The sequence below is a fragment of the Armigeres subalbatus genome, chromosome 3, assembly GCF_024139115.2.
Source record: "Armigeres subalbatus isolate Guangzhou_Male chromosome 3, GZ_Asu_2, whole genome shotgun sequence".
In the NCBI taxonomy this organism is placed as follows: Eukaryota; Metazoa; Arthropoda; class Insecta; order Diptera; family Culicidae; genus Armigeres; species Armigeres subalbatus.
Window position 1 is genome coordinate 24503263 of NC_085141.1, and position 25036 is coordinate 24528298.

General features: G+C 38.2%; 2 protein-coding genes across 12 annotated transcripts in view; both read left to right on the forward strand.

Moving 5' to 3' along the window:
• Positions 1-25036, forward strand: part of LOC134219152 (high affinity cGMP-specific 3',5'-cyclic phosphodiesterase 9A) — a 782997-nt gene that overhangs the window by 476692 nt on the left and 281269 nt on the right. The window lies entirely within an intron of this gene.
• Positions 14600-15814, forward strand: LOC134220564 (uncharacterized). The gene is made up of 2 exons (XM_062699648.1): positions 14600-14929; positions 15056-15814. Exons 1-2 carry the CDS (start codon positions 14818-14820, stop codon positions 15589-15591), a joined length of 648 nt encoding a protein of 215 aa, XP_062555632.1. The 5' UTR covers positions 14600-14817; the 3' UTR covers positions 15592-15814.

Here is a 25036-nt window from a genome sequence, read left to right on the forward strand (position 1 = left end):
ATAAGACCGGTTGTCCTCACGGACTAAACATAGGACAATGCTCGAGGAGGACTTGCAAGCACTCGGAGGTATTTCGAGACGGTGCTTAGGACCATCTTTGGCGGTGTGCAAGAGACGGTGTGTGGCGGCGAAGAATGAACCATGAGCTCGCCCACTCTGGAACCCAGTATCAGAAGGAGCTAAAGCCGGAAGGTACGATGGGCAGGACATGTGCAAGATGCCGGACACAACCCTGCAAAGATGGTGTTCGCTTCCATCCGGCGGGTACGAGACAGCGTGGAGCGCAGCAGGCGAGATGGGCGACCAGGTGCAGAACGACTTGGCGAGGCGTGGGGCGTATCGAGGTGGAGAGATGCGCCTCAGACGTATTGGCGTCAAATTGTTGATTCAATGTTATCTGTTTAGATGCAAAAAAATAAATGAAATGAATCGATTGAATATTCGTCGATTCTTCCGTGAAGTTGAAACGAACTTCCCTTTGGAATTTGAAAAGAATTTCCCAAAAATTCAAACAAGTTTTTACAAAAGGAAATTGATATTTTTTTTGTAAATTCAAACAAATTTTCTTTTATTTTTGAATAAATTTCCGTTGGAAGTTGAAATAAATTTCTTTTGGAAATTCGAAAAATGCTGGGAATTCAAACTTACCCTTGGAAATACGACATTTGATGTTTTCTAGTAATCATTCGATTGAATTTAACAGAGAAAACTCGAAACTAGTCTACTGTGAAACTCGAGGCGACTTTCCTGTGAAGATTCGACAATTGCAATTTAAATTCCGTTTAAGAAAGGAAATCTTGACAAATTTTCCAAATTCAAATCATTGAGACCTAATTTTAATTCTATGAATTCCAGGGAGATATCAACAAACTTCTATTGGAAGTTTGAACGTATTTCCGTAGAAATTCAAAAGAATTTTTCCGTAAAATTCAAACAAGTTTTCGTTTCGAATTTAAAAAAAGTTATTAAGATTTCATATTGTTTCTTTGGAATTGATTTGAAATTCAGAATTCTTACGAAGTATCTTGTTGAAATTCGAAGCTATTTCAATAATAATTTGAGCGAATTTCCCGTGGGAAATCAAACGTGTTGCCAGTAGGAATAAAAATTTGATGTTAATTCAATGGTTATACATGGATATTGGAATGGTTTTCTTGGAATCGAGTGTTGAGGAAGAACTCAATTCTCAAATTCCGCAGTGAGTCAATTTTTCGGAGAATGTGGAACAATGAGATTCTACCAAAAAACTCAAGCGCTATCATGCCTGCAATATTTTTCTCAAATATTACGTGAAAGCAGATTCAGTTCAATTAATGTGATTTAATATCATCCCAACATAATTTATTCTCAGCGATAACTATTTCGGAAACCATTGCGATTATAATACGGAGCGGAACCACCAGAAGATCTACAGTAAAATTGGTTCAATTTATTCCCATCGAATCCATAAATTGGAGGTTTCATGGCGACTCAATTATTGCAAAGACCTTCATTAGCAACGGTGAGAAAATAATAAAACTCCATCCTTTTTACTCCTAGTCTTGGACTCGTCTGATGATAAAAACCGGATCCGTTGTTCAAGTTCACCGTGACAACCGTTTTTTCCTCAATGAGGCATAAACTGCTTAATAAATATAGGACAGAGTCGATATTGGGGGTAGGTACTATTTGCAATCGAACATTTAACTTGGCTTTTTTCGTTTGTTCGGTTTCAGATCGAGCAGACGAAGGTTTGCTTGAGTCATTTATCTTAGTGATTGCATTGATTGAGATCGTTCAAGTGGTCAAAATTGTGTTATAATAATTTTAAGGAAGTGTTAAGTAAGTGTAAGGAAATCTGTTACCTATCCAGCGCATGTTGTGAATGCTATGATTTAAGATTTTTGAATTCAATGTATTTTATAATGGACTTCAAATTTGACGGTTAAAACTATTCAATAACTCTAATGATGTCACAATAATTGAGTTCAATCTTGGCTCGCTCAGGTCATAATTATAATACAAAGAAATAAAAGATTGGTTTAAAATAAAAACAAATTTGGGCATCGTCGGTTCACCATGTGCATGATGGAAGCAATCAATTGGGATAAAATACGAAATTATCGATTCCCAGAAAACAGAAAAAATGGAACATGGAAAGGATGCCAATAAATCACTGTATGTAAAATAAGAAGAACTGACAATTGTTCGATTTTATTCCGCTAAATCTATAAGTAATATTGCACAAACGATCGTGCATTGAGTCAGGAGTCAAGCGGCATTGTTAACATACAGTGGGTATTATTATTGGCATGATGGGTTGTATCGAATTAGACATTTCGCTTTGCGATACACGACGTCGTTACCTTCCGGAAACGACGTTGAATTTAATTCACACTTTCTGCTTCAAGTGATTAGGTGCTTTAAGGACAAGCATCACCGAATCCAAAGCTAAATTGACTCACTTTATCAATGACACATCACTCAATACGGAGGCAACGGGCAACTTTTGTTTTTATCATTTCAGCTTTGCTGCGTCGCATCATGTGGAATAATAAAAATGACTGTTGTGCGATTCTTTCATATTATTAGTTAAAACGCAGTGAATATTTTGTGGATTCCGAGATGCTATCCTCAAAATGTGCTCATATTTTGAAACATGTTTAGTATTATCCGTTTGACAGTAGCATGTTAAAAATGGTTGGAGACATAAAAAGCTATTTCGTCCAAAGATGTTATAACCGTTCGCTTGATGGCTTGTTCACTGCAAATCGTTTACTATCTGTACTATCGAACATTGGGTAAGCTTGCGGATTCTACAAATTTTAAGGGTGTTCTGTTCAACTCCATAGAGATAAAAAACTGCGTCATAACTTCAATTCGCAAACGCGTCTTTGTGTGTAGAAAATAATAATCTTTCTGTACATCGTTTTTGAGCCAGAAAATCAGCCAGACGCTTAACAAATTGAAACCCGGATCTTCGATAACTTTTTTGTTGGCAAAATTCCGGATAAGGTAGTGAATCGGTACTTTTAGTTTTGAACACCATTTATCTCGAAGGTTTTTAGATTTTTTTTGCTTGTAGTTTTCACTAGAATCATAGGGAATATACATATATATATTTTTAAGTACATGAAAACCCTTCCCTCTGCATCTTCTCCTTTTTATGGTTGAGAAAACTAGGTGGCCCAAAAGCGTATATTTAACGATTTAATGGTCCGTTTATCAGTCCGTATGAAAAGAGCTATTCAATATGGTTCAATTGTATGAGATTTGAGCGAATAAAACTTCCAATACATCTGGAAGATTGTGGTGAAGCTGCTCTAAATAAATGAAAATATTATGTATATGAAACATGAACCCATGAACATCAAACATGTCCACACAAGTCTCTAGAGCCTTTGCGAAAGCTTTAACATTCAAATAAGTCCAAGACAGATTTTCTAGGTTCTCCAAATGTTTGGGAGTTGAGTTTAATTGGGCTACCCAGCAACCCAGCGTGTCCATGCTTGTTCCTAGTGGCCTTGCGAAGGCTTCATCATTAAAATAAGTCCATTTGAATGATTGTGGTGAAGCATTCGTAGGGGTTCTATTGACATTGACGCGCTGATTAATCGCAGCAGAAATTCGTTGCCGTTAAGGATTTGGTCACAAGAAAGTACACGCAAAAATGAGTGGCGCCCAGAGATCAGGTGCATGCAACGGGTGACAGCGAATATGGAATCGGCGAGATCGACAGTCCTGGGCAGGCATATGGCATATTTTTTTGTGATCACTAAATCAGTTGATTGACTAAGTTGTACTGGACAAAAACCTGGTATGGTGAATATAACAGCTCAATAATTACATTCAGAAGACATAATCCTTTTGTAGAAAGCATGCATTAGTCGAATACGAATCAATGATATTTTTTTGTTAAATATCTTGGCTGTGCATATGCACAGCACATGTTTCGAAATGGACAAATTGATATGAAATTTGCGAAAAAGAATCCACGTCTCTTGTCCCTCCTACTCTGATAGGCGTAACCCTGCACAACAGACCCTTAGGCCGATGCCCACGTAGCTGCGTGCACGTGGCGTTGAAAAACGCAGGTGTGCATCGGTGCGGCGACGCTGCGTTACCGCTTTTTCCCGATACCATGCGTCCTTTTAACGCATGCGCAGCGTTGAAAAACGCTACGCATCGCCCAAAGGTCGTTGCGGAAAGCCATCAGAATCTGAGTACCAACCTCCACCGCGGTTAACTCTTTTTGTAAATTGAATATCTTTCGAATGTTTGATTTTTTCAATTTGCACATGCGCTTTACACAGTCAAGCGAGTCCACATTGTTTATTATCGAGAACATCACATTCCAAGCCAAGATATTTGACAAAAAAAAATTGTACGGTCGAGTTGTCGAATAATATGCAATTTAATGCAATGATAATTGTTACCCTTCCATTGGATTCATGTTTTGTGAGTGAAAAGCAGGTTGTTATTCTTCGAAATAACGCATCTATCGGAATGTTTTGCATGGTGGATGGCAATAAGGTACCAGTCAAACAATACATAATCAAGAGATGGCGTTTTTCCAATGTATAAAATCAAAATTCCAACATATTAGACTATCAGTGCAAACTAAGTGCAGATAACCTTTTCACCTCAACTTCATTCCTTATCACTACTTTTTCTTAAACACCACCATTTTCCATAAATTTGCAAAATACCTGATTTTCCCACATTTTATCGATTTCCAACTTTAACATGTACCATCTCTTCTCGCTTATTGCTCTTGGCAATCAGGCATGGTTTTTTACACAAGTTAATGAGTCGAGCTTGAACGTCTGTCTGCGATTTCTTCTTTAAACGTGGGGGCTTGTCCGGTTTGAGGCAATGGTGGATGTCATCTCTCCTTTCAGGACGTAGTTGGAGGAGTACCGTGATGGAAGTCATATGGCACCGTCCGCAACTGAGTCCCTCACTATCCTCTCCCCTCGCCAACCAACATTCAAATGCTATGAACAACATCGAACAAAAGTACAATTTTAAATTACTAACCTGTTTTCCTCTATTGAATTCACTTCATCAAATGAACATATTTCTTCATTGTATTCTATGTATTTGGTTCAAAACAAAACAGCAGCCACGTGCCAATTTATAATCTTTCTATGATTACCAATGCACTTCACTTCTTATCACAGCATAATTAAACAAGTTTCCCACAGGAGCCATCCGAAATGTTGATGGGATGCATTTCAAACTTCGTTTTCTATTAGTCATTATTTGAATAAAAACTTAATATTTATTGCGAATCTTGCCCGAAAAAAAATATCTCAGAGCGAATGTGAACACCGGCACTGGTAGCAGCAAACTAATAGTTAGCGTAGTTCAAACAATAAACAAAAAGCTCAGGGATCTTGCTGATTTTTGCGGGACGCAAAACTCATTGAACTCCTCAGAGGGCATAACTGAAACATGCAGTGCAACATAGTACCGTGGTGCATCGAAATCCGTACACTTGAGCACCTAATTTTAGTAAAAAGGCTCTAGAAAATAGAATCGAATTCAAATGAACGTTCGTTATTGAAACAGGTGCCTGAGGGCCTCTTTTTTTATGTGTCCACTGTATTGCATTGAAAACAACGAAAATTGATTAAATGATCTGATTCAAATACGTCCACTGTTAGTGATATCTCACGAAGTGGAAGAATTCAGTGCTAAGATTTCGGTCCCCACGGTAACCGAATTTGTTTTGCGTCAAGCAGAATAGAGGAAGGAGGGGCAAAACGCCTTTTATCCGCCAGCTCTTACGGAACAACGTACCACGCGTCGGCGCATCAACTGCTGAAACTGATTTCGAGCCGAAATACATACGACTCTTTGAAGAAACATGTTCTTTATGAGGAAGTAAATAAATATGCTGGGAACAGGTTAATGTTAATATTAAACTTTCGTTCGATACTATTCGATGCATTCGAATGTTGGTGGAGAGGGTGCGTGACCGTGAAAGGTCCGGTCCATATTGACTGCCATCGTGATACTCTTCAACTATGTCCTTAAGATGAGTGTCCGTAGCATAATTGGCTGCACGTTCGCCCTATAAGCGTAATCATGGTTCTAGTCCCACCTCCACCAAACCCTCTGGTTCCGGATCCAGCCTATACGGTGGCATTCACGCACGTCATTTAGTTTGGGGTTCTGTTTTCGCTGGCGCTTAGCATGGAGGCGCTGTAATAATCAATGTAATGAAAAGCAGACCGCATCGTGCTTTCGTGCTGTGCGGTTCTTTATCTCTTTGCGGAAGGAAGTTTTTAATACTACCCAAGCTATTTTAATTTCAATGGTGCTTCTTAGCGCTATTTGTACCCACTAGTCCGTAGTCTTTGCAAGGACCCGTGCCTTCGTTTTGATTGGACCCGTTTGCGGAAGTAAATTCCGACAAGCGGTGGTAATCCTAGGGACACCGTTCTGGAAAAACCTCTTAGAAGGTCACGTCTCCACGCTCAGCCATGAGCATTAATAAAAACAAGAGGAAGGAGTCTCTGAATTCTCCACTTCCTTCAAAGAAAAGGTTTCAAGACCGTCCTACAAAGCGCGGAAAAAATGAAGGCTGAAATTCAGATTTCCTTCTCTCTAATATCGAATTTCTTCTCAATCGAACTGAGCAATCAGTTCGATTTGATAATAATGAATTGAGCAAATCAGATATACCTCTCAGGTGATTCGATTCATGCGAAAAACAAAGGATTCCGCCAATTGTGTATCTGTTGCCAGTTTACTGGCTTCGGAATGAGATTTTGAGTAACCTTCAGGGGATCAAGGTTTCATTTCAGATTGCTAGAAGATGCTGCGCGTTTGCGGGATCTGACGATCGCAAACGTCTTCTTCAGTATTTAACTGAGAGCGCCTAAATTCTTCATACGACGACAAAACTGGCGATTGTCCAAAGTCGTCTTGAAGGTCTCCCCAGTGATGACTTCCTGGATGAGATTAAAATTGAAATTTCTCAATTACTGGATTTTCACCAGTCAAGTAATTAGAGAGTGAAAATGAAAGAAATCCCACTCTGGTACTTCTCCCCAGAGGGGCATTTCTCAAGAATTTTATTTAGTTCATTTTAACAAAGTGAACTAAATAATATGAAAAGTTTGGAAAAGGCCTGTATTATGTCCTCATGTCCGTGTTACATATGGGGAACATTTCCCGCAGGCCTGGGGGAAATTTCCAAAACCCCACCCAGTGCCGTAAGTGCCAAAAGTGGGGTCATGGAACCAAACATTGTCACATGGATGCTAAATGCATGATTTGTGGTGGAACCCTTCACGCCAAGGACGCATGTCCTGTGAGAGAAGATTCCAATAAATTTAAATGTGCAAATTGTGGGGGCAATCATAAATCCAATTTCTGGGAATGTCTTCACGCAAAAAAGTTTTGAATTCCTCGTGGAAAATTGATGACGGAAATTCCAATCGGATCCCAGATTCGACGGGTAGAAATTTTTCAAACGCTCAAATTTCGAAACCAGTTACCGGTCGAGCAATTCATACCCAGCACAATTCACAAACAAATTTTGCCGCTCGTCAACGGGTAGCAAGCACTTCAGTAAATTCCAATTTTCGAATGTACCTACGTATGCAAACATCGCTGCTGGTAGACAAAATTTCTCTTCTCAAATGAGGTTTATACCCATGTCCCAACGGAAAATAATGGTCATGTTGCTGATTCAGGTAGCATGACTGCTTGATTTTGATTTTTAACTGAACAATTGCATCACATGATTGATGCAATGTTCAAAGCAAATACCATACCAGAAGCTGTTCAGGTTGGTATAAAGTACACACAAAAAATTGTTATCGGACTCCGTTTTAATGGATCTAAATAATTGTGTTAAAGTTCTAAATTGGATTGCCCGCTTCCTCTAAAGGGTAAGGAAGATGAATTATTCAACTTCCTTCAGTTCATAATGTGCATATTGCCATTATAACTGAAACGTATTTAAAACCAGGACTCTCCATTAAAAGAGATCCAAACTATTTTATCTACAGAAATGATCGTCTTGACAGCGCCTGTGGTGGGGTCGCCATCGTCAATAATAGACGTATCAAACATAAATTATTTTCTTCGTTTGAAACCAAAGTTTTTGAAACCTTGGGAGTTTCTGTTGAAACAAATTTTGGTCAATTTTCCTTCATTGCAGCCTATTTGCCTTTTCAATGCAATGGACAGCAAAATAATTTGTTGAAAGCTGATCTTTCAAATTCGACTCGCAACAAATCAAAATTCTTCGTAATTGGTGACTTCAATGCCAAACACCGTTCATGGAATAATACTCAAAGCAATTCCAACGGCAAAATTTTATTTGAAGATTGTTCTGCGGGATATTATACTTTTCAATATCCCAATGGCCCTACTTGTTTTTCTTCCAGTCGAAATCCTTCTACAATTGATTTAGTTTTAACGGATTCAAGTCAGCTGTGTGGCCAATTGGTAACTCATACTGACTTTGACTTGATCACCTTCCTGTGACATTTCAAATCTCACAAGAAGCTATTTATAATCCAATCAGCTCTACTTTTAATTATCATAGAGCTGATTGGGATTTATATAAAACATATATCGATAGGAATTTTGATGTTAATATTCCTTTGGATACCAAAAGTGATATTGACAATGCGCTCGTATCTTTGACAAATTTAATTGTCGAAGCCAGAGGCATTGCAATTCCTAAATGTGAAATTAAATTCAACTCCATTATTATTGACGACGATCTTCAGCTACTGATCCGTCTTAAAAATGTGAGGCGAAGGCAATACCAAAGAACTCGCGATCCCGCGTTGAAAGTTATTTGGCGAGATATTAAAATTAAATTAAAAACGTTTCGCTATTCTGAGAAATACCAACTTTGAGAATGATGTCTCGAAGTTGGATCCCAGTTCGAAACCCTTTGAAATTAACAAAATGCTTTAAAAACCTCAAAGCCAATTCCAGCGCTTAAAGAGGGAAATAGAATTTTATTAACAAATGGCGAAAAGGCTCAAAACTTGCTCAGCAGTTCGAGGTGCCTACTAATTTTAGTCTAGGTCTCACTAGTCCAATTGAGCATCAGGTTACACGAAGCTTCGAAGACATTCTCAAACAAGATAATGTTTTCGACCCTTCGTTGGGAACTTATTTGGATGAAGTGAGATCTATTACTAGAAAATTGAAAAACATGAAAGTGATGGTATTTTCTACATACTTATCAAAAAACTTCCTGAGAGCTCTTTATCCTTTTTGGTTAATTTATCTAACAAATGTTTTCAATTGGCATACTTCCCAGACAAATGGAAAACACCAAAGTTGTTCCATTTTGAAGCCGGACAAAAATCCAGCTGATGCTTCTAGTTATCACCCAATCAGTTTGCTTTCTTCAATAAGCAAACTGTTTGAAAAGATTATTTTAAATAGAATGATGGTTCATATTAATGACAATTCTATTTTTGCTGCTGAGAAATTTGGTTTTCGCCATGGGCATTCAACCACTCATCAGTTATTAAGAGTTACGAACTTAATTCGGCTCAACAAATCTGAAGGATATTCGACTGGAGTTGCTCTTCTGATATAGAGAAAGCATTTGACAGTGTTTGGCATGAAGGTTTGATTGTAAAATTGATGAATTTTAATTTTTCCTCTGTACATTATTAAACTGATCCTAAATTATTTATCAGATTGTTTCACTGCAGGTAAACTATCAGAATACTAAATCTGATAGATTACCTGTAAGGGTTGCTGGTGTCCCCAAGGCAGCATTCTGGGGCCCATATTGTATAACATTTTTACTTCTGTCTTACTTAATTTACCACCAGGGTGTCAAAAATCTTTGTTTCCAGATGACACGGGCCTTTCAGCCAAAGGGCGAAGCCTTCGTGTCATTTGTAGTAGATTGCAAAAAAGTTTGGATATTTTTTTCACTTATTTGCGAAAATGGAAAATTTCCCCGAATGCTTCCAAAACTCAGCTTATAATTTTCTCACATAAGCCGAGAGCTTATTATTTGAAACCTTCTAGCAGTCATATTGTCACTATGAATGGGTTTCTAATTAATTGGTCTAGCGAAGCTAAATATTTAGGACTTCTGCTAGATCAAAATTAACTTTTAAAAAATCACATTGAAGGCCTTTCAAGCCAAATGTAACAAATATATTAAGTGTCTATATCCACTTTGATAACAGAAAATCAAAACTTTGTCTTAAGAACAAACTTTTGATTTACAAACAAATTTTTAGACCTGCCATGTTGTATGCTGTGCCAATATGGACTAGTTGCTGCAATACCAGAAAGAAGGCACTCCAGAGGATTCAAATAAAAATTTTGAAAATGATTCTGTTGCCTCTGTGGTATAGTACCAATGAACTTCATAGAATTTCTAATATTGAGACATTGCAACAAATGTCCAACAAAATAATTTCAATTTTAGATAAAAAATCGTTGCAATCTTATATTGCAACGATTAGCCCTTGTACCCTTAGTATAAATTGTTAAGTTTAGTTTAAGTAGAAAACATTGTAATTCCTACATGGTGCAATTGTAATTCAACCAGAGGAAATATTCTAACTGCCAGAGGCAATTGAAATGTATTAATAATAACTAAAAATGTAACATAGCAAATAAGGATGATAGTGTTAAGAAAACACGGAACACCTAGTCTATGAGATGAATGCATGTACATATTAGATAATTAGCAAATAAAATTAGTAAAAAAAAAAAAATCTAAATGAAAATAAGAAAAATATTCAAACTAAAATGAAAAAAAAAAAAAACCTAAAAATCCTCGGATTTGTTAAAGAATGTTTTGAAAATCTTCATAATTTACCGATTTTTTTTTTGTTGTTGCCTCCTTAAAATATTAGTTTTGAGCAAAACTCAGGGGAGAGGAGAAACATAATTGATTTTAAATATTTGTGTCGGCCTTAGATTATGTAAAAAATTGCACAGAAGCAGAACACAATGCATTGACATTTTTTTAGGGTATGCTCAGTGATCCCCAAATTGCGGCCCTCCAAGCCTCTTTCTGCGGCCCGCGAAGGATGTCAGAGAATATACTACATGAATCCCATTGTTTAACATTACATAACAAGGGAAGCTTTTCATTGTGCCCAGTTTTTCGTTCGTAAGTTCGTACTACTAAGTTATTGATACACCATATAGAAAGTTTGAATCGTGTTATCAGCATGATAAATGAAATACATCACTTTGTGCATTTTATGTAGGCCAAACACCAAACATACTTCGATGTCAGTCCCTACAAAATAGCAAATGTCTGTTTTTATTCGCAGATTTAAACCTGCTTTATGTTGAACTTCATGTAAGAATAATGTTGCCTTACACTGCTTTGTAACAAGTACTTACTCAAAACAAATTAGGGCTCCGCGAAACTCAACTAAAAAATTACTAGATTAATAATTCAAGGAAAACCCAATAATTATCAACTATCATGTCAACGTGCTTTAATCTTTAATGAACGAAATCAATTTTTTTCATGTTCCGATATTAATGAAGAAAAGGTTTCAGAAAATTCAATTGAAGAAAATGAACTGAACTCAACTGGACCTTGGTCTATTTAATGATTTTACACAGTCACAATGATGACAACAAATGGAAGGAGGATGGGAAAAAAATTTCTCAAGTTAAGGTAACCAACAGTAGAACATTTTTTCCATTCTAATAATTTAGTTTTACTTCTTCCAAGAAAATGGCATTATTATACTTATATTTTCGTCAGCAATTTAAACATTTCAATCAAAAGATCAATGTTCATATAGAAGAACTTCATAACGCATATCATTAAAGTGAGTTTATTTCCCCAGATAGTTTTTGAAAAAACTTTCATTCTTCGGAAGTACCGTAAACATTTTATCACGAAAGTGCGTAATTTTAAGGCTAACAAACCGCAAACCAAGATTCGGTTGCAAATATGGATATGATCATATTAATTTATTACTGTTTTTCCTTATCAATCAGCGCTCTGTCTGTGAACTGCATGCAGTGGATAATATTTATTACAAATTCGTATTTCTATGAATGGTACTATTCACTGTATGGATAATTCCATTGTTAACTCATTTCGTACTGAACAGCGCCTGTGGTCTCCACTCTACGACAGTATCCATCATGGCCTTGACCAGAAAGCATGAAAACAGTGAAAAGTGAAAAATAAATTGACAAAAAAGGCATTTCAAGTGAATTCCCTCAAAAATATTCTGAAAGTAAAAATATTCAACAGTTTGATGTATTTGGAAGATATTTGCTAGAGCTTAATTCAATTGTGTACGCAATGAATTTCTCATCTACTAAAAACACGTGAAAAAACTTTTGTAACAAGATTTTTTATGGACTGTTGTGTTAAGAATCCATGGAAACTGTACAGGAAATTATCGAATCTGGTCAACATAATTCCCATAGAGACGAGGGTTGAGAGATAATTCCCAAAACGCTTTAAACATACACTCAACAAATTACATCATTCTCGGAAACGTATTTCCGTCTTCCGCATATTACTTTGCGAGACGCCTTTTCCTGAAACTGAGTAGAATTTCCCAACTAAGTAAAAAGTGTAACAAACGGTCGATTTCCTCTGTTAACCCCCGCTGAGACAGCTGATCGACGGCCTGTTGAATTATTCAGCGAAAAGCTCTCCCCCAGCCCTCGCATTTTACCACTTCTAACGAATTTCGAACGAACACGCAGGTTTAAAAGTTGCGGCAACCTTCTTGGCGTGTCAGCCACATCTTGCATTATGGTTCGTCAGGACTTCTCATTTCAATTCTGCTGAAGTTTTTGAATATATAGACACAGTGTAAAAGTGGCACAGGAGTGGCTCTCGATGTTGGAAGTGTGAAGCACCAACCAACTCATCAGGAAGCAAACAGGGCAAACCAGCGGGAAACCTATCCGCCTGTATGCCAATGCTGTAAACCGTGTCATCCTGCATCAGAGCTGAAAAGTCATCCGCCGTGTCCACCGGCCGGATTGACATGGGATAAGCTTTGGATTGGCGGGGTGAAAGTCGACTTCGCTTTCCAAATCGCTCTGGGAAGGAACCGACAAAATGCAGTACAAATTGAATTATTTATAACACGGGTTTACAGCATGTTCTGAGAATTAGCTGGGTCGAGATAAAAAAAAAGAAATCCAACGAAAAGTGGGCTCGGACGGGTTTTATCGATTTGTTTGCATTCGTTTTACGACACGCCGGAGTTTGTTAATCACTTGTTGAGTGCGAAAGGAAGAATACGAAATAATCGTTAATTGGATCGCTTATGAGTTATGTTAATGGAATTATTATCACTGAAACTATAATTGTGCTAGATGTGGCTAAAATTATAGTCGGCTGCCACACAAACTGGGTAGGTAAATATGAAGGGAGGTGCATGGTGTTTGTAATGGGTTGTTCGACTACAACTAGACTTTCCGTTAACCTTTATGAAAAAACCATTGACTATGAGTTTCAATTCTTGAGTACTCATTACGAATAAGAAATTATAAGGAGTTCAAGATTTATATAAAACGAAGCGCTTATCTGAAACGGTATATAGTTTCTCTTTAAACTATATACCGTTTCAGATAAGTGCTTGACAGTCCTATTTTACTGATCTTAACTATCCAAACTGCAATGATTTTATGAAGCCAACCAGCTTTTTGGCAAATCTGATCACTTGTACGATCAACCGTGTGCAGAATGGAATATCATTTAAAATTTACAGAGGTGAGTCAGCCTAGGGCTGCAAGCCTCTTTAATAAAGAAATAAAAAAAAAAATTAAAATTCGTGAGATTTCGAAACTGTAAAAATGCCGTACCATGCGTCTCCATCTGCATAGCAATGAAAGTAGCGTGAAAAGCGAGAAATTCTGAGCCGTCTCGTATGTAGTTTTGAGCTTCATTTCGGTTTGTCTAAAATAACTTTTTTAAACCATAAGGATCCTTATTTTTATCATCGAGTACCTACATAGTGATGTTTTCATCCATGCTAAACCCATTGACAATTTTCTCAAATGTTTAAAAAGCTTCAACTTAATCAAAACAAATCGGTTAACTTGCTAGCTTCTGCCAAAATTTGCATAGCCATGATCTCATTGATAATATTGTTTGCCGTGAATCCGGTAAAAGTTTTATTCAGTTGCTTAATCTCTACACATAATGGGCTGAATCAGCTTACAAACGCCGTTTTCCTCTGGAATATCGACGAGCATACGGCTGTGTGTCGCAAATTGAAAAATTGATTCTGCAGTGCCTTCAATACACGCTGCCATTCTAATAATATTTCTTCTTTATATCACTCGTGATCACTTGATATTTCCACTACGTTCGAAATATCGCTAATCCATGCAAGTGGACCATACGTCAACTAATCCCCCAATAAACACCATCAATCGCCTCGGAAACAGCTGCCCCTCAGTTCCAATACTCGTTTCTTGGCACGCGGATTCAGCCGGCTAGTGATTGAAAAATTCCACCATCACCGCCCTAACTCACGGCTTGCAGTAAAGATTGACGACATTTATCTTTGGCAAACGCAATTCAATTTCACTGCTATTTCTCAATTAGCGAAAAGTGCATTTTCGTCATACCACCCAAGCGCTACAAAAGCCTCGCCTCACGATCCATCGAAGGCATCAGTCGACTGGACTTCGCCGGTCGGGCCTGTTAACGAGTCAATAAGCGGATTATAGTACCGAAATTTATTGGCACCCGTTTCGGTTATTATTCGACACCCGATTCAGCGATCCTATTCAGGAGCAGCAACGCAACGGTGCTTCCCATGGTTAACCGGGCGGTTGAGTGTGTGTTGAACGAGCAGAGCGCTATTTGTCCGGAAAATGTCACTTCGGACGACGATGTCGTCGTCGTCTACTTTGCTGCCGGTCTGGCTTCTGACGTTCGTCGTGACGCATCTATCAATTCACTCGGGATGCAGCGCTGCCGGAGTTGGTGCGGAAAATTGAACTTTAGTTCGATGATTGGCTTCGAGCTCATGAAGATCGGTTTCGATTTTTGTGTTCCGAATTACTCATTCTGGATTAAGAACGGGTTTTATAATTTGAACATCTTTTTCAGCACAACACCCAAGGCATTCGACACTCCCGAACATAACGTCAGCCCGACAGTTGAAAGCATTTGTATCCGATTTCGGCCATCTGGTTCATAACGCCGAGCAGCGTTTAGGTCCCCTGCACAAATCCGCCTCATCGTTGCAGAAAAAGTTTGACGTATATTCCAATCGAACGGCTCGCCGCGGCTGGCCATCGGAACAAATGCAGCACATCGCAGAAGGTGACTTGCGCTTCGAAGCTCATCGCTTGAGGGATCGAATTCGAGCCTACGGTCACCAGATGGAGCAATTCAAACCGGCGGTGCAGTACCTGCGGGATCCTTCGTTGCGTAGTTTGGTGGCGCGGGATGCACCAACCAAGCAGCAAATGGAGCAGAACGTGAAATTCTACGAAATGATTATGAACCTGATTCGGAATTTTATTGAGTGCCCGGTACATATTCTGGAGCTTCTGGGTGGTCCGGATAGTGGTGAGAATGCTGATTCAAATGAACCCGACGAACCTGCAGCAGAGGCACATGTTTATCCTGAATATTACTGAGTGCAGTCATTTTCATTGAATATTACTCTGTTTATAAAGTAAATGGACAAATAAATATTTATATTGTTGACAGTAGTACCGCTAAGCTCATTGAAGGGTACTTCACTCAGAAGAAAGCTTAAATTTGTTTTCTTACTTTTAGCCTTTTAGCCAATTGATTACAAATAAAAGGAATAAAAATAGAAATGCGGTTCTAATAAGATCGACTTGGGCAAAGTAGGAGCTGAGGGATGAACCATGAAGAGTAGTAGCGCAACTTTTGTATGAATCTCTGGCGCAGATTAATATAACTGTTCTCAAACGACGAATAGCAGACAGAATAACAGAATTTCGATTGGCCCTCTGCTAAAAACAGATTCAAATTCTGTTCGCTTCACACTTGTCGCTTGCTTGCGATATCAATCCATCCATATTCTTCATTGCTTTGCTCCCTCCTACTTTGAGCAGTTTATATTGTACTCATCGATAAATGCCAATAAATCAATAATGACAAAGTTGATAACAATCAGATAGTTGGTTTATTCCAAAGAAATTTTGAAATGCATTCAATTTCAAGCAGAAGTAATACTCTTATCTCGTCAATCAAAGTTGAATAATGAGAAATTTTCAAAGAAGGAATAGTTACTATGAAACAATATTATGAATATCTAGATAGTTTTATTAGAGATAAAACCCAGATTTATCTACCTAGCAGTGATTGTGCCTTTCTCGTGGATTATTAAACAACCTCAATCAATCAAAAATGTAATTGAAAAACATATTGTAAAAAACTGCAAGTTTGTTTTTACAAATGATGTGTGTGCGTAAAACCCGTAAAAAACTCATGTTTTAGGCGCTTATCCTTAATCAAGTTGCATTCGGCGCAGAATTCTGTCCACTTGTATCTATTGAAAATTGGCCAGATCGGACTGTGGGCGCAGAAATTATGGCCAAAATACATTATTTATACCAAAAAACGGGCGCGTAAAAATTACTCACTCATTTTTTGTGGCATTTATTCTAAACCGATTTGCTCGTAACAGATTTTGCGGCATCCTTTCTCATTGTTTCTTATTGAAAATTGGCCATATCGGACTATGAGCTCAAAAGTTATGGCCAAAATACTATTTTTATAACACACGAGAAAGGCTCCATCACCGCTACACAGTGGCTAAAATCGTGTTTTGAGCGCGTTTATTTAATAGTACCTTTATTAAGAAATTTGGCGTAATGGTGTCTTCTAGGCATTTAATCAGCAAGTTAATGTGCTTTTTTGGAGGTATTCAGCTTACTGATCAATCCACCTAAAAGTGAAATAAAACTTTATTTTTTCCACTTCACAACATATAGAGTAGAGTGGGGCAAGAGTACGCATTTAGTTTTCAATCGATCATGTAGCCCTTATGAAACAAGCTTCTGCATATCATATCAATGTCGACGATTCGTATACTCTTCCTATATGTTACCCAGTGGCAAACATATTGAAATTATTGTAATTTGGTTTAGTAGATCCCTTATTGCAAGACATGTTCAAAACGCACTCTTAACCCACCGGTGGGGTAAGAGTGCGCATCGGGTGGGGCAAGAGTACGCATTTTTCCAATCATGTATTTTGAGTATGTATTAACAAAAATAAGAGTAAATAACATTTAATTGATGTTAACTGAAAGTATATTATAGAATGTTCAAAGATTACGTAACTTTGAAAGCGGAAGGGATCCTAGAATTATGAACTTTCATACGAAAAACTTTGATTTTTATTATATACAAAAAAAAACTACAGAGGTAAAAATATACGCGGTTTCCCGCAGCAAGGAATTTTCTTTAAAGAAAGATCACTAATTACGTAACGGAAAATTTGACCATTTCATCACCCCTCCCCGCTATCTTACACTTTTTGTATGAATCCTCTAAAAATTCTATGAATTGCGTTGCGTAATTTATGGATGTTTCTTTTCGGACTATGTTTTCGGACTATGTTGAGGTGTAAAACAATACCAAATACAATTTTATTATTTCGTTTCAGTGCTTCGTTCGCTAAGTCCTTTCTAACACCAAATTACTTATTTTTAAAGGGAGAATTTGTGATTATTTTTGATTTCTGTCCTTTTTTTCTTTGTTGTGGACCTTTACGCTGTGGAACTAGTCTTATTTCGGCCGGAGATATGGGTTTGACAACAGAACTTAAAGGTTCACATTCGTACTCTCACCCCATCCATTACTGTGTACTTTTACCCCACAGCTCCAAAATTTATTCAGTAAATGGGTTTGACTTCTTGGAAAACCAACCGAATTAATGTTCTGCACCACAAAGTACTCTATACAATAGGTTATTGAAATGGTACAATGTTCACTTGATTGAACGTATAGATGGTATTGGAATACTAGTTGCGAAAACACAATTAATTTTAGCAAAATGACCAGAAAATTAACTATGTTCATATCTCCCTTGTTGATTATTCAAATCATTTACAATTACACATGACAATAGTTGGTCAGAATACCTATCAAACTGATGCAGTGCTGCTAGTTTATCTTTTTTTATAACTTCAATAAATCGAAAACGTACTCTTGCCCCACGCGCACTCTTGCCCCACTCTACTCTAAGGTTCGATTCTTCATAAAAGTTGTAGCAAAAGTTCTCCTGAAAAACTTTGTCGAAGACACCAAGTTCGTAATTCTGTTACTTTTGGAGATTTTTTACGTTTTATGCTGGCAACCCCTTAAAAATGGGATTTTTCATAATATTGTTTTTTGCATGTTCTAGAAAGTTAGATAATATTTAAAAACGCCGTTGGGTGGCTACAAGTTTTAACAGTTTTATTGGATTTTTAGTCATATTTGATTTAACTGCTACTTGACACCGGGCAAATAGTGGCAGTCAATCTCATACGCATAACAAAGTACAAGTAATGAACTTTAAATTAATACCTGAACTGTAGAGTTGTAAGCGAATGTAAGTAATGTTTCATCAAATGTTTCATTTTCTACTTCGCAAGGTTCGCAAGGTAGAAATCAATCACCCAACACAAGGATTTGATGAACCAATGCACCATGCGTCTCCATTGGGGTGGCTCAAATTAGTATGGGCAAAACTTTTTCATTTTTTGATGGGCCGCCCTCTTATTTGGTTCTATTTGATGCCCTGATTCTCTGGACCAAATTTCAGCCAAATCGGTCAACGTTTGGGCGGTGCTAAACTCGTTGGAAGTTTATATGAAAAAATGTATGCAGAGCCACCCTAGTCTCCATATGTTTATACATCGAACATGTTCAAAACTTGTTGACATAAAATGCAATAAATCTCTAAAAGTAATGAAATTACGAACTTGGTGTCTTCGACAAAGTTTTTCAGGAGAACTTTTGCTACAACTTTTTGCTTTTGCTGTAAAGTGGAATAAAATAATTTTCCATAAAAGTACGATTAAATAAACGCACTTAAAACACGATTTTAGCCACTGGGGGATTAATCCGGGTTTTCAAAATTGATTCGACTCAATATTTGTGTAATCAGATATGAATCGGATCAGTACAACTTCGAAAGATTGTCACAATACGTTTCAGTGCATTATGCTTTAAATGGGAAAAGAGACGGTAAGGCGTTCTTCAGAACTCTCATTAGGAAAATGATCGTTCCTTGTACGTTGCTGCCGTATTCTTGGATGGGAAATTCGAAAAATGTGCCCAACGAACGTCAACAAAATAAAGGATTTAAATCATCCTTTCCGAATTTAATTAAGTTTTCTGAGTATGTATTGCGTGAGGCCGATATTGCCTTCACAAACGAAGCTGTACAAAAAGCTTTTAGTGATCATCTTCGGCAGAAGTATACCGAAATGAATCGGTATGTGAAAGGTGGTGAACGCAGAGCAGCAAGAACAAGTTGTGTATTCACAAGAGAAGAATACTTCAGGATCAATTATTTTAGAAAACTCTGAGAATAATCCTAGCGCAACTATGTGAAATGATGAATTGGGGACAGATAGCGTGACATCTGAACCCAGTTAAGATTAATTCTAGTTGAGTTGGTTTACGTTTAATTTTATTTTACTTATAATCATATCAATCATTTCAAGGTGTGAATCAATGGAATAAATACACATTTCGGCAAATCACTTTTGTTACAGTCAATTTTTACCATTTTCCCTCTAATGTTTTTTAACTCGAAAACTTCTGGTGGCTGAAGATTCAAATCAGACGCGTAGATGAACAATGACGAGGAGGTTAAGGGTTTAACAAAAAAGTCCCTGAGATCACTGACTACATTTCCATATAAATAAAATGCATTTCTAGATGGATCGTGAAGAACCTTATCCACGCGTACTACATCTAGTGTACATTCAAAGTTAATTGCCTATATGCCGGGTATTAAGCCACCCGGAGTGGAAATTAATTACTATGTCTGAAACTTGATTATGCATATGTACAAGATGTCTGGGCCCTCCTTAGCCGTGCGGTAAGATGCGCGGCTACGAAGCAAGACCATGCTGAGGGTGGCTGGGTTCGATTCCCGGTGCCGGTCTAGACAATTTTCGGATTGGAAATTGTCTCGACTTCCCTGGGCATAAAAGTATCATCGTGTTAGCCTCATGATATACGAATGCAAAAATGGTAACCTGGCTTAGAAACCTCGCAGTTAATAACTGTGGAAGTGCTTAATGAACACTAAGCTGCGAGGCGGCTCTGTCCCAGTTTGGGGATGTAATGCCAACAAGAAGAAGAAGAAGAAGAAGAAGATGTACAAGATGTGATAGATTTAGTTCGGAAAAGGTATTGGAGGGTAACTTCCCCTTCGGTGGGCTTTGATCCCACGACCCCAGTTCGCATAACAGGGGCTTTCCCTACTAAGCTACGACGGATCTCCGTCGTCCACCGCAGCTTAGCGGGTATTGATGAAACCAAATTCCCAGGCCCAGGAACCAGCCGATCTCTCGCAATACATTTTCAGAACTAACTCTCTCATATGTATTTTTGTACACATGCCAACCAAGTAGGATGAGTATTTAGTATTGTGCGGCTCCTACACACTTGCTTCAACAGCAACGGCGCTCAATGAAGTAGGGTTGTGTGAGGTTGTGCCAGTTTGGTCGTCAGATCCCGACCCGACCACACAAACGAAGAGAGATCGCCACTCGAGATCAGTACATTCAAAGTTAATCATTATCAAGCCACCCGGAGTGGAAATTAATTACTATGTCTGGGGTCGTGGGATCAAAGCCCATCGAAGGGGCGGTTACCCTCCAATACCTTTTCCGAACTAAATCTATCACATGTTGTACATATGCATAATCAAGTTTCATACATCTAGAGTGCTAATCAGAATCCAAGGATAAGCATCGAATGAACCGAGTGGTCCAAATTGTTCCACATCATCTACTATATGACCAAGGTTATGTATATTACTGCAAAAGAGTTGATTACCGTAGAGAAGCTTAACGCCTTCCAAAAAATCATTGATTAAGTTCCGTGCAACAGATAAGTTTTCTGGCCCTTGATCATTTCTAGAACAGATTTGGATGGCACAATAAAAGTTTAAAAAATGCTCTGAAATATCTTCCGAATCAAAAAAATGATTAAGGATTATAGGGCTAAGATATAGTAAAAAGTACGAAATTCAGTTCCCTTACATCGTGCCAAATGTTCAAGACTACGAGCTGATCGTCTGATCTCATGAGGTAATTGGCATTGTTCTAAAAAGTTTGACACATTTTGAATTTGTCTCGCTGACCATTTAGCTTTAAGGTTATTCAGTGTCCCTTTTTTTCCATCCATTTAGGAAACGTTTGGTTATGCCAAGATCAATTAGATGCAAAGCATCACCGATAGGGAAGTCCTTGATCATATAGATTCTATGAATAATGAATATTCGCTTTTGTGATGACCTTCGTATACACGGGCACGAAAATCGGCGTCGGTTCGAAGAGGTGCGTCTATATCTGGGAAAGTCATAGTCCGGAACTCGTGCGAATATTCAACTTCAGTTGTACATTTTAGGCATGAATTGTACCAATCACCCCTGTAATATTTTAAAATAATTCATTACAAGAGCTGAAAGGGGCTGATTTTTATCATGTTAATTTTTATCATAACACTACCTCGCAACATAGATCGTGCTGGGGTGTCACATATGAAACAGCATAGTTTAAATTGAATACAAGCTCCATTTATGTTGAGTCCGTGAAGCAAAATCTTATTCAACTCAGTAACGAATGGCTCGAGAAACGCATTGACATCTTTTGGTTTATCTACAGAATATTCATAATTAAATTTAAATGTATATGCGTTAATTTTATTAAATATCTTACAGTTATCGCAAAAAATTCCAACGACAGGTGGTGAATGCTTTGACCTTAGTTCTTGAATGTTAACGAGAATAGGCCAAAAAGATTTGGTTGAACTTCTGAATGCAGGTAAACCGTCAATTTTAACGTTAAGGGAACGCTGAACAGGAATATTTTCAAATCGCAAAACAACCTCTGACAATGCTTTGGCTAGTCCATAGTGCCAGTATTGCCCACCGAGCCGAGTGTCCGAAAAAATTACTGTCTTACGTGGGGTGTGAATCAAGGTCCTAGCATCTTTTGGTAAATTGTTTTGCGGAATATGGCATTTCAAAATACTCAAAAGGGAATTGATGGCAGTATGCTTAATCTGATGAGTGATTGCCCACACACACACACACACACACACACTACGATGAATTCCTTTGAAAGCGGCATAAATGCTGGGCTATTGACTTATCGCCAATGGTAAACGGAAACGCGGAGATTTCTCACAGACTGCTTCTTCTGTTACTATAACTCTATTGCTCGAAAACAGTAATTTGACTTTGAAAAAAATAATTCAAAATTGCGTACATAATGTAGAATCAATTAAAAAAAACCAGCGGAAAAAAATTAAAATTTCGTTTCGTTTCGTAAAATTTCGAAATAAATGGACCTTGACTTCGTATCGTTTCGTTTCGTGAAGAAAAAGTGTCTTATCGCATACCCTTAGTAACGAGTTCATAGCCGCCTCAACTTGGGTGAGTTTTCACTGTGCCAACACCCGGATAAGCGAATTTTTGACCGACTCCACCGCAGCTTTTCAAAGGCCGCTAAAACTGGGTGCTCGTGGCAGGAGCATTTTCAAACGATTCCTCACTGGACAGTTTCGATGATGCAGTGATGCAGTGTTTGAAACGCATAGTTGTTGCTGGCACCAAGATGAATACACAGCTAGGTGTTGCAACCTGCCCAGTTTATGGAAGAGAAGAAGGCGGTGGTGAAAAATTCATTTTCGGTGCAAAACATAAACAAACCGGCTGGCTCTCCCATACTAAAATCCAAGATGGCTGAATCGTGAATTTGGCAGATTGGAACACCTAGTGGTGTATTCATCTTGGCTGGCACCTTCGAAGTTGAGGCAATTTTCCGAGTGAATCTCCAGGCGAAATGAATCGTCGCTAAGCAGCGATATAAGCAGAAGTTGTGAGGGCCCTTACCAACTCGTGCAAAAGCCAACGGAAACGGCGATGTACGCCTTCTGCGCTGCTGCTCGGCGATGTACGGACTTGAGGAAGACAGGTCCACAGCACAGTGTTGCTTTTTGCCGATTTCGTGCGCTTTTTCAATAGCATCGTTTCTGTTAATTTTTCGCTGTAGTTTGTTTGGAAAAGACGTTAGATATGAAAAGGGCCTTTTTTTTGAAGAAAATCTGTAGAATCATTAATCCACCTAAAAGTGAGATGAAAATTGGTGGATTATTCATTTTACAGATTTTCTCAAAAAAGGCTCCTTTCATATCTAACGTCTTCTCCAAACAAGCTACAGCGAAAAAATCATCAGAAATCGGCAAAAAGCAACACTGTGCAGTGTGCACAGTAGTCCATGCCAGTGATAGCAAAAGAGCGAAAGGCTGTACGGGGTCTTGGAAGTTTGGATATCGGGACAGCGTGGGTTCGGAAGCAACGAGGTTTTGAGGAGTGAGCCTACTTCACAAATTCGAATGAATCTCGAAAACATGTGACACTAAATAGCGGGAATGAAGATAATGACTTGAAAGAATACTACAAATAAGTACGGCTCAATTTGTTATAAATGCTATATAAAGAGTAGACTTTAGTCTTCAAACTTAGCACACGGTCCATTTTTCTAGCTAGGGCAATAAGTTGTGGTAATTAAGTATTCATCGTATTTAGTCCTCGCTACCAACAGCAGTCTCAGAAATAAAACATAATAAATGTTACCTTGCAGACAGTTGAAAGACTCGAATTCCTCTTGTTTGAGGCTAGACTATATGCAGCGGAAACAACTTTTCAAGCAATTAGTTAACAAACCTCGGTACCCGGTCCTAGGCTGAACAGACTGCTGGAAAAATCGAGTTAGGGGTTTAAATACGTACTAACTCTTCTTGAACTGGTGAACAATGGTAGTGAGAGGAACACACGGAAGTTCTTATTACTGAACAAATTCTCTTGCTTGAAACGGTCTTGTAGACAGAGCTAAATCCCGGGTTTTAAGAGTTTCACTGGTGATATTGTAGAAGCAAGACAAGGATGTGGCTAGGGCTCCGATGCATGACCAAAAACAGTATAACTGTTAAGTTTTCTCAAGAAAGGATTGATTTCCTATTGATAAGGGGCGCGCCTTCAATGGGATTGCTCTCTATGAAGGGTTCAAATAGCGGGATCTTGTCATGGTGGTCTTGAGAAAACAAAACAACAACTGTATCGAAACCGATACTGCATTGCTTCTCAATAGCACTGGAGTAATTCGACATGCACTTAAACACTAAGGATACGGGTAACGCTACAATAGATCTAATAATTGGTCGCAGTGGCACACCCGAACAGGAAAAAAAAAGCACATGGTCCGTGGTTTGCCGTGCGATATAGCTTAGTCTTGCTGGACCTCAATAGACCAAAAAAATCCTTTGACAATTTTCGAAAGATCACGCCAAAAATAGTCCACTGTGTACTTTTCCCCCGATCTCTGTTTGTTTGAAAGAATTGTACAATCTTGAATTGTACTTCCTGTTTCGACGGAGACGGATGCTGGAGTGAAAGTGTGTGAGCGACAATATTCTGAATATTCTGAGGATTCATTCACATAAGGTATAATATTTCTCTGAAAGCATCAATGTTGTGATAGAAATGTATTGAAGTATTGAAATTTCCGTTTTTAGTGGCCACCCGTTAGTAGCTGGTGATCAACGGAAGTTTCTAGTACCAGGAGTTTCGATCCAGCACTGGATGAGGATGCTGGAGCTTCATCAAAACCAGAACGTTTCTTCCAGCAGTACTTCTGATGGAGGCTCGTAGCGGTTTGACTCAAATTCCGAACATGTCTCATATTCCGTGGTTTTAAAGACCACCCCCCCGCCATCCCCCCCCCCCCCCAAACAGATACTTTTATGGTTTTCCGTACTAAGTATCAAGATTGTAAATGAATTCATGTTCATACGGAAAGAAGTACACAAATTTGTT